General features: G+C 42.7%; 1 protein-coding gene across 1 annotated transcript; it reads left to right on the top strand.

Annotated features, from left to right (window-relative positions):
* Positions 1–2,403: 2,403 nt before the first annotated feature.
* Positions 2,404–10,595, top strand: LOC146200257 (uncharacterized). Its single transcript, XM_084592899.1, has 4 exons — positions 2,404–2,657; positions 6,096–6,128; positions 7,283–7,397; positions 10,362–10,595. The coding sequence occupies exons 1-4, from the start codon at positions 2,404–2,406 to the stop codon at positions 10,593–10,595; spliced, it is 636 nt and encodes a 211-aa protein (XP_084449025.1).
* Positions 10,596–10,963: the final 368 nt, after the last annotated feature.

Raw genomic sequence — 10,963 nt, 5'->3', positions numbered from 1 at the left:
GCGTAGTATGCCACGCAGTGTATTTCGTGTATGAGCGCCGTAGTGATGTAGTATGTCATGCAGTATAATTCGTGTATGACAGTGGCGTAATATGTCCTGCAGTCTCATTAATGAGTGAATACTGCAGCGATCTAATATGCCTTGTAGTATAACCCGGTCAGTGATTTTAATTGGCAATTGTAATTTTTCATGAGAGAGAGCGCGAACAGAGAATAAAGAGAAAAGAGGAAAAGGCGCTGTAGGGTCCCTTTTTAAAATGAAACTTTCAACGACCTCCAAGTTAACGTTCCTGGCTTTTGGAAAAAAATATATAAGCATTCAGTATTATCAAAAAGCTCCTTATAATCCACTCGAGCTTACTTCGGGTGCGAGAGTTACAGACTATTTTTCGCCACACAGATCTCCTACCCCGCGAGAAATTTGCGTTTAATATTTTCTATTATTGCTGCGCAACGACCGATAGACTACCAATGACTGATGGCCTCGCTTATTGTTTATAATGAGCAAGCATGTTAAATTTGTTGAATCAAATTTCAGTTGAACGTTATAAAGCTAGGTGGTTATGAACCCTAAACCAGCCCGAACCACGCCAAAGTCGCCTAGGAAATACTGCACTCTAGTAGTAATATCGAAAATATGGAGGAAAAGGAAACCTTCGCAGCTACATTTCCTAACAAAAACAAAAATACCATTTCTTCAATTGAGTAAATGGGAGCACATTCCGCGCTTCTTTATTGCTGCTGACTACTGGTGCTTAGCATTGCGGAAAACAAATATATTCTGGAAATGAAATCCGATCAGATAACAGCATAAAGGCGTGCATACAAGCGCACACGAACCGGCCATACTGAACGTCCTTGAATACTGTGTTCTTAACGTCGCGAACCATTCAAATCTTTATTTGTTCTTTTTCGACAGCTGCCGGCATACGGCCTTATCATTGTGAATCTAGCGCGCGGATCAAATCTGTATTCTTTGTTTTCATTCACGTCAGTGGTCGCGAGGGACGCGGCCTTATTATTTCCTTTATTGTGGCAGATCATTTGAGATACATCTCGAAGGATTCCAGCCACGCGCTCGTATTTTTACAATGCTCCCGGTTATGCTAGTCACTGTTTGCGGTTTTATCTAGATGTTTATTTGCCACATTAAATTAAACGCTGACGAGTGAAGCGCGCATTAGTTGTTAAGCAATCGCCGCCGCCGATTGCTTAGTTTCTTTGCGGGCGCAAGTCAGCCCAAAAACAGTCTAATCTAGGGAAGTTCAAGCCTCCTCATTTGTTGCCAACGTAATTGTCACAATACGTGACAATATGAATGGTTTGTGATCAATAGCCACGAAGGAAAGAAGGGATGATAGTATGACGAATCCTCTTTGTAATTACATAAAATGCGCTGAGCAGAAATAAAATGCGCTGAACAGAATTCAGATCACGTTCTCTTGTTCCTGAATCAATAATGTCACAAGGGTAAGAATTTCACCGTCTGATTTAAAAAGGTTTTCGAGTGGACTATCGGAAAATAGAACGACAGTAAGATGCCTTAACTAAATCAGTGCTCAGCATATGTTATATAATCTTATTGAATGAGTTCCTGATGCAGAGAAGTAAAAATGTTCCTACTGGAACGGCGAATTTCTTTTTTCGAAAGGAACAATCGTTACAAAACGGCGCTGACAGTAATAATCTTTCAATAAATTTATTTGCCTATTGGTTTTAACAAAAAGTAAGCTGAAAGAATTTAAAAGGTATTCTACAGTGTGCCAAGTTTAAAGCTTAATAATTATACATTTGAACTGTGCAAAAGTATTGCCTGTTTTTTTTTTGTTTGTTTATTGTCCGAATAGTCATCACCTTCCCATACCTACATTTACGAGCATTTTTTCAACTAAGAGCAAATGAAGACTTTAGGCAGGATTGGAGGACGTACGACGCATCAGAATACATGCATAAATTTTCTGCTGTGCTACTATATATGACACTGTTGATGCATACATATAGAATAAGGGGGAAAAAAACTCCGGCGTGCAACCGATTTTGAAAGATGAGGAAAATATAATTAAAATTCGTTTAAACTGAGCAATTGTTTAATATTTTCCAGGCATGGGTATAGGAACACGGAATGCTTTCAGTATCTCAAATCTCAATTTCACCGGTTTCGTTGACAGAATCTACAATCATTTTGAGGGAAAGCAAACGGTTGGTTGATCAAAGTCGTCGTTTTATCTCGGTTTCCTGTATACGTTTGTCACGATGACTGCTTACCGCTTTTTTTAAACCTACTCATTGCGTGCAAAGAAAAGGGGAGTTTTGCGTGGGCCGAACAACAAATAATTTGCCTTTTTGGACGCAGGCGCATCTGCACTGCCCCTTAGCTGGCCCAGTGGCCAGCGGCTGAGCCGCAATGGGGCCCCAGTCCTCCGGGGGTTTCCTGCGGCTGTCACTGGTGGCCATGGTCCTCATCACAATACCGGACAACGTCCTGCCTGCCTCTCGCAGGAAATCTGCGTCCTCATCGAAGAAGGCCACCTACTATTACTACCAGCCCGCAGAGTACCGGGGTCACTGGTACCACCACTGGCCAGACACGCTCACCAGGAGATCGTTCGGATCGTGGGAGGACACTTACGATGACTGGCTGCCATGGAAAGGAGTAAAGTACGTAGGTTGTTGATGCGTGGATATCATTACGACCTTCATCGTGCGGAATTATAAGGAGTAAAGATGAAGTGCTCAGTATACCTTCCGGCTGCCTAGAACATCAGTGCGAGCTGGCTTTCTGGTTGTGCCAGTCGGCACCACTAGTCGGAATGGCAGCGCGGCTACCTCCGCCAGCAACAAATACCCGAACAAATTTTTGTTCAGTCAAATAAAAAATGGTGAATTTAAGGAAGCCTACTTAAGATAAACCCACTCAATGTATGACATTTGTTTCCAGAACTGCTTCAAGTGATCCGAAAGATAAGTGCATATGCATCGTGTGAAAAAATTCAGTCAGGAGCTCTCATTCAAGAATGCAAGTTAATACGTGGTCAATCAAAGCAATGGTTTGACATTGTTCATCAGGCTCCTTCCTTGACTATATTGTACAAATTGTAAAAGGACGAAGAACTCTTAAAACGCCTGCCCAGCTACTCTGTCTTTTCCATTGCACCACTACGACAAGGTGAGGCAGATGCGAGCCGACAACAAAGAATTTAGTTAGGATATGTGAGCGGCTTCGGTTTATCTGCAGCATCAGTACTTTCAAGCAAACTGTACAAACCGTACAAACTCCCCACGCCCCGGTTCATTTGAAGAATCAGTGAATCATTCTAATGAAGAGGTGCAAATGATGGTTGTATAAGCGCACAGAAACCTCGCTGTTCTTTAATTAGCACATGGTTACTTATCACCTTCTTTCAGTGTCGTTATAAGACATCATAAAAGAATGCCAGAATCCGACATATGCTGCCAAAAAGCATAAAGTTCATTGTTTTCGTGATTTAGAAATATAGCGGCCACTCAGCCGTTCGGCTGTTGTGCGATGTCAGAGGCCATGTCAGCTTTGGCAGCGGTTTTTAGATGGGAATCCAACGGGAATCCTTGGAGTAAGATTCAAATAAGTAAGGCTCTAACAGAAGTGCCAGCTTGTGCAGCGCGTTTGGCGATGCAGTCGAACTTAACCGAACCTCACTGTTACGAGTGAGACGCGCTACTCCTAACGCGATGCTTGGTTAAAGCGGGACCTAATGTCTAGTTGCACCGTCCTTCATATTGTGTGAAATATCATGACTGTAAGGAGTACCCGAAATTAAAGCCGACGCGAAATTTGAAGCGCTTAATAACTTAGCAGCATTTCAAACCTCTTGCTGAAGTGGAGCATGGCAACCTATGGCCCACTTGGTATTTCTTTGTGTTAAAAAGCAGTTTCAGTATTTCAGTGAGGATTTGAAATTATAGCTTGTAAACATTGGTTCTGCTAATCAGCACTTGCAATTTATTGAGTAGAAACTTTCTCGAAAGAATTTTGTTTCTTCAATAGCGTTGTTTCAGAAATTAGAAATTTGGGGTCTGTTGGAAATCGGCAGTAAAGATCTCCAGTTAAATGGCCCGCTATGGAACAAATCTATTTGAGGCATGACAATGTATTGTCTAGTTTCGTAGCTGAAGGGCATGTCTGCGCTAGCTGTGCACTGGTACCACTTAGATGGCTAGGGTTGCTTTGCCGTCGAGAATAATAAGATATAGACATTAGCAACAAATTTTATTAAAAGAATCGTAATTCGCGTGATATATTTTTAATAAAGTAAAGACACTGGGAGTTTCCAAATGGAGTGCAATGGTAAAAAAATAACAATGGCCTGCTGTTTCTTTTTCCTTCCGTGAACAGTAATTTTAACCATGCATTGGGCTATTATTCCAGAAATAATATATGCAGCAGTTTACTGCTACGGATAGTTGATTTTGCAGGAGCTCCACTCCTTGGAAGTCCGCCATCGTCGTTTTGAGTCACGGCTCTTTCGTAACGTACACTCATGTGTTTTCACATGTCCCAGGCCGCAATTACGAAGGGCAAAAATATTAAAAGTCATTTTTAAAGATACGGAACATGTGAAGTGCAGGGGCTCGTAGCCACGCCAATGATTTTTGCCTTAATAACAATGTCACTTTGCATCATACTTAAATCGCAAGCCGATATTTTTCATCATCTCTTTGAAGCAGTATGTCGATCATCTGTATTTAAATAGTTTTTCAATTCATTACTCCAACGGTCCCCTTCACTGGAAGCGCCAAATTCAATGTGGGATAAATCGGAAGTCAGCTTTAAATATCAGGCGTTCCAAATGCGGTCATTTTATTGGGAACATTTAACCTTTATCTAACAAAATCAGAATGGTAGACCATTCTAAATTTGCGAATGAATAAACTACGGTGTTGAAAAAAGAGGCAATTGTAAATTTGAACAGCACAGCCGGGGAAAAACAGGCTATATAATTCGAAGCTACACAGGTCGTCTGTATGCGAAGAAATCAAGTTTCTTTTTAACTGAACCCATATATGACAGCCGCTCACATGCGTGCATCCAGATCTCCTAGGACACGCGGTGATTAACAGTTCTTCGCGGTTTCATCGACCTTTTTCGCGAAATCTAAATTAGGTTAGCCAGCGGCGTACTTCGGGGTTGTCTCGCTAGTCAATACTGCGCATGTGCCGTAACCATGACATCTAGTTGCTCCAAGCCACAGAGGAAGGAAAGGATTTTTTTTTTCCTTTTGTTTGCTCGTGGGGTTTAATGTCCCAAAGGAACTCGGGCCATGAGAGGCGCCGTAGTGGAGGACGCCGGAAATTTCGACCACCTGGGGTTCTTTAACGTGCACTGACATTGCACAGCACACGGGCGCCTTGCTTTTCGCCCCCATCGAAAAGCGGTGACCGTGGCCGTTATTCGATCCCGCATCCTTACACGCAGTAGTCCAGCGTCCTGACCACTGCACCATCATGGCCGGGGCAAGAAGAAGGGAAGAGAGAAGAAGGGGGAGCAGAAGAAACCGGTCAAACGATTTGGAAAACGCCAAGAAAAAGACGGAAGAAGGGAAGAAAAAGACGGGTAAAAAGAGGAGAGGGAGGAGAATAAAGCAACTGGTCAAATGAAGAAAGAAGATTCGGAAGATGCCAAGAAGACGCGCCGAATCGCAAATCACAATAGGCAGCTTTTAGCCAGTGCATCGGTGATGAGAACGTTCGAGTCGGACTTATGAACAATCCGTTTGGTGGCTTGCGCTACGCATATCCAAGTTGCGTTGTCATGAAGTTTTCAAATGCTTCAGTGCCTGCATTAGGATAAAGCGTAGCTCAAGATTTTTAACTTGGAGCTCTGTGTATTAAAGAAACAGTCAAAAAGTCTGACTAACCGTTGGTACCTGACCCATGTGGCAGCCGTGAGAAATTAACCAGGCTTTTATTCAAAACACTTCTTATGCAAGATACTAACTTAGCCTGTTATTTTTCCACCTGTAAGTAGTTACAATAGCCGGCGCATGTTTTTAAATGTTTTTTGGTGTTTAAGCCAAGAATAAATTCAAGCTTTTCTTAGAGATTACTTGCTTCTTGCAGATATACGCTGGCTCCGGCTCTGCCAAAAGTTGGGTAAATATTTTTACCCGTTCTAAGCATGCTCTAAATCAATCTTGTAACCTTGAACAGTTAAAAAAAAAAAGAACATTTAAAATATTACAGCCGAAAGGGCGTCAAACACCACAGCTTTGTTAGCCGGCTGCGCGGAAGTGATAACACAAAGAGAGCCAGGAAGTAGCTAGGGTAGGACTCCTGAAAACATTTTTCAACACTACAAAGATGGTCATTATGTGAGGTAGCAGTTATGCATACCTTTAGCTCTTTTCTTAGGCATAATATCTCTTTTGCCTACAAATCTCTAATGTTCTCGGTTATTGAGGTCCCCTGGAATATTGAAGGTACCACAGCGTTCCGCTATCTCATACGATCTCAAGCCTAAACAAAGTATAGTCACAACGTGAAAAGAATGCTTTTTGGGTCCCAGCCTCGTTTAACGTGTTCAGATTACTTTTCACAGTGTTATTTTGCGCATAACGCATACATGTATCTGTTGTGTATAATTTCAATCTGCCTACATCGCAGCTATAAACATATCTATTGTGCGACCATGTGGCTGGCGTTTTTCTATTTTCACGTGTGCATTGTTTCGCAGTCACTTTTCATTAGGAAGACAGTGGGAGGAAAATGGCCCCATTGTTCGGTATTCAAGCTTCTTCTACATGCGTAACTGGTCCGAAAACCAGTGACTTAATTGTATGAAGATTTCTTAAACAACCAGTTTTCGCCACACTGACTACGTTTCATTACAGTTATTAAGCGCATATTGTCCTTCAAAAGCGCACTGGCCTTTGGTTTTTACATCGCCAGCTTAACAATTACATTTAAAAAGCGATTCATACTTTGTCTTTGCCTTTTCTAAATTCTATTTGATAACCAAGCTTGTTACCATACTCACTTTTCTATGTCCAGAATAAAAGCAAATGTGTTTTATGAATGGGCAAAACTCCTCCCAAGAACTGAAAGAAGAATCTTTACTGCACTGTTAACAGATATCTGAATGATATCGAAGTCGCAAATTTCATATGTGTACGGGGAAGCTGTTACAGCAGATACCGTCATGTATTGTGTTCGCCGAGATTTATAAGCCAACGTGCATCATGCTTCGCCTGTCTCATGTTATTGCGTCTTGTTATTTGTGTTCCTTTACCGGCCCAACCTTCTCAAAGCGTGAAGACCTTGTTGGCGCACAAACACCACCACCTGCACCATGGACATGGCCACGCCCGCTCAAGCTGCGGTCTGGAAGCCGTGCTTGTGGGCATCCTTCTCATCGTTCCGTTGGTGAGTCAGTACAGGCGGTGCAAGCTTCCCGATGTGACCTCTAAACTACGCTACTAAGTATACCTACTTTTGCGAACACCTATTCGTGTACTTTGAACAGAATTTTGAAGATACGGAACAAAGTTTTTGAGCAGGTCGTCATGCTGTTCCACATACATTTCTCTCGTAAGCGAGCCAACCGAGGATGAGCGGAAGCACTGTATTAAGCAAAAGTTTCTGGAATCGTGGCCAGGATTACACCCAGCTATAAAATCCACTTAACCACCACGGGGAGATTCTACAGTGGGAAGCGAAATATATGCCTTGTTATGACTTGCACGTCGAAGTAATATTTTATAGCTCCTGGAAGATCTGCAGTATGCGGTAATGTGCACAGTTTGAGTCGAAGTTTTAGATAAATCGCCCACCTAAAAGCTAATTTTTGTGTCAAATGTTGGGCGTTGACTCTATTTGCATGAACTGGATAAGCGAAATATGTCACTGGTCATGCCAGATTCATTCTACGAGAAAGAGTTCAAATACTAGTGGTCTTCAAAACGTCAGCCGCTGGCGTCTAGATTTCTAGCAGGCCCTTTCGAAATGCTGATATATGTATGCTCGAATACAGAGTCATTCTCGCCACATGACTGGGAGTATGGTCAACCGGGTCAGGTGCGTGCTCGTTTTTCTGTATGATCCGCGAGAGGGCGACGCCATTAGTCACGCCTGTGTTCCGGCTCGGCTCTCACAGCGGTTCGAATTGCGTGGGGCGATTTTGTTAACCTCTATGCCGACAAGTCACGGGTCAGTGCTTTGCACGCTTGAGAAAGCGAAACGTATGAGCCTCACCCAACTCCCTGTAGCGTCTCGCACCTTGATCACATGTAAATTTAGCCGTCACTCCAGCGTCGTCAAATATTCAGACATGCGACATACATTTCCACGTTTATTGGTGACAGTGTTCATTTGTTTAAACTTGATTTTTGTTTGTTTTGTGGTTTGATTTTTGTTTGTTCGGCGGGAAATAAATACAGATCTAGCATAGTGTGAAGGGTTTTTATCTCTTGTTTAGCTGACATACGCTTCTCAGTACATGATTTGAATCTGATAGGCTGAGCTCGGGCTTCTAATATTTCATGAGTGGACATTCAAAATACGTGCATTGAAATTTAAATGAGCATGGTAAGAATTCTATGCTGCTCAACATGTTGGCTGAATGAAACTGAATGATTGAAATGGATTACTGATGACTCCTTCGATTTATCAGCTCAGACCTTAGACCACAGATTAGTATTCTTTTCTGCACCGACACCTGTCTTAATATTGGAGCCAATCACAACATCCTTAACTCTATACTGGAGCACAATGAGGGAACAGCATATTCACTGTTTATATTGCGTTTTCATTGCCATCGAAGATATTAATCAGGTGGCATTAGTCTAATGTTACTATCATCGATTGTGATCATATTGCTGTCACGTGTCATGGTATGATTTTAACACTGATTATGTCAGTTTAAATAACGTCTTACACTACGTCATCTCTCTTAGCCCGAGTCGCTATAAAACGTTAAATCCTAGATACCACCAAGCTATTACTTATGATGAAAACTAACAGACAAGCAGACTTACATAATACTTTAAATACACACTAGAACACCATAGAAGCAGTGATAAAGCACATTGCAAGTGGCGTTGAGCAACAACAAGCAAAAATTACAAAATTTCGCGCTAATGCGAGCAACGAGAGAGAGTACCTAATTCCACCTAAGCAACTTGCACATTGGCTTCTCCATTGGCTAAAAAATAAAACGCGATGAAGATGGACAATTAGGTCTAAATGAACGAGTTGTTTTTGTTACTATAACGTTATTCGCCTTTTCCCGCGACTCTGGCTGGAATAACAATCGCTGAGTGGGCAGACACTAAAGCAAACATTTTTTTGCTCAGCAACCAACGAAAACGTTCGGTGCCTTTTGTCACATCTTGAAGCCATATCTTCTATTTTGTGTCCGCTATGAAATGGACATAAAATCCACAATAAATTGATCTTTTCTTCAAGTACTGTTCGTAGAATACAGTGCTTGTCTACAAGAAACAGCATAAATTGTTTGTTTCCCAGCACTGCAACAGGGTTCGTTATGCATCTGCAACAATCCCTAGCGCGCTTTTGACCAATCGTCCTCACCCGTCTCAAGATAAGGTACTCATGGATTGCTTCCAGGAGTCCCATTACTAGACTTCGAAGCAATTGTGTTGAGAAGTTTGGTTCATGGTTTGGATTATGGGGTTTAACGTCCAAGAGATTTAGACAATGAGAGACGCCGTAGTGGAGGTCTCCAGAAATTTCAACCACATAGAATTTTATAACGTGCACTGACATGACACACGGGCGTCCTGATTTTCGCCATCATCGAAAAGTGGCCATCGCGTCCGGAATTCGATCCCGCATCCTTCGCCACAGCAATCCGATGCCCTTACCCGTACGTTTGCCTGGGTTCTTGTGGGAGCCCGTCGATGAAGTTTGCAGATATTCTGGTTGACCGCTTACGGTTCAAAAAATCATTATGGTACGCAGGGCTTCATTTTTGTTACTTTTCCTAATAAGTCGTCACTGCACGCTGGTTTAGTGCTTTCTTGCGTGTCAGTAAACTGCACGTCGGAAAAGGTCACAGTTTTCGTATAGTTCTGCATTTTGTTTTTCATAAACGACCGTTTCCGGACAGCATGAACCTTGGGAGACATCCGTACCAACTGAAGAATGATATTGCGATATTATACAGCATTTTAGGATTGCCCCTCACTGCTTTGTACAGATTTTCTCGAGCACAACTACACTGCGGCGGCAAGGCGAAAGAATTATATGTTACAAGATCTGAAGTGCTTTTTTCTTCTCTGCAGTGAAAATATACCTGCAGTTTAAAGTTCGTATTTAGAGCAGTTAAGCATCTTTCTGCGCGCATGTTTTTCCACCTCCTGTTCCCAGATGGTGCTGATCGGCCTGATGTTGCCTGTGGTGCTCATCATAATCTCTGTGATGGTGGGCGCCCCTTTGCTAGTGCCCGCCGTGCCTCCCGCCTTCTTGCCGCCGCTCGCTGCAACGACGGACGCGGCGCAGGGCCGCCGCCGACGACAGGTGTTCGGCGAACCACTCGAGGACGTGGTCGCCACCACGTTGGAGAAGCTGCTAGTCGCTGTGGCCAAATACAGCGACCTCTGACAGGCCGCTTATGACGAATTTGTGTCGAGCCGTGCCGGCCCCTATGGATCCTGTGAGATGTTCATGTTGTATTCGTAAAAATGATATTGCCTGAAATGTTGCGAGGGACGCTTATTCAGCTAAGCTGTGGTAGAAGTTCACCAAATGAATGAATGTACCCGATACAAAAGATGGCCGAGAAACTCAAGAGATCAATCCCACTATTTCAACTTAACAACATCTAAATAGAAACTGAGCAGCGACAAAATTTGCATTTTTATACAACCGTAATTAAATGCAGAACACCGTTACTTTCGATGCGCAGACACCATGGAATAGAGTGTATATTATCTGTCAGAAATCTAACCCGTTCGTGTGAGGGCTTCCAG

This window comes from Amblyomma maculatum, chromosome 2 (genome assembly GCF_055883805.1).
Source record: "Amblyomma maculatum isolate TAMU_Amacu chromosome 2, ASM5588380v1, whole genome shotgun sequence".
NCBI lineage: Eukaryota > Metazoa > Arthropoda > Arachnida > Ixodida > Ixodidae > Amblyomma > Amblyomma maculatum.
This window is presented reverse-complemented; position numbering and strand designations above follow the sequence as displayed.

Coding starts and splice junctions, on each gene's coding strand:
- LOC146200257 (XM_084592899.1), top strand. CDS start 2,404: ATGGGGCCCCAGTCCTCCGGGGGTTTCCTGCGGCTGTCACTGGTGGCC. Junction 2,658..6,095: donor CTGCCATGGAAAGGAGTAAA/GTACGTAGGTTG, acceptor TGCTTCTTGCAG/ATATACGCTGGCTCCGGCTC. Junction 6,129..7,282: donor CCGGCTCTGCCAAAAGTTGG/GTAAATATTTTT, acceptor ACCTTCTCAAAG/CGTGAAGACCTTGTTGGCGC.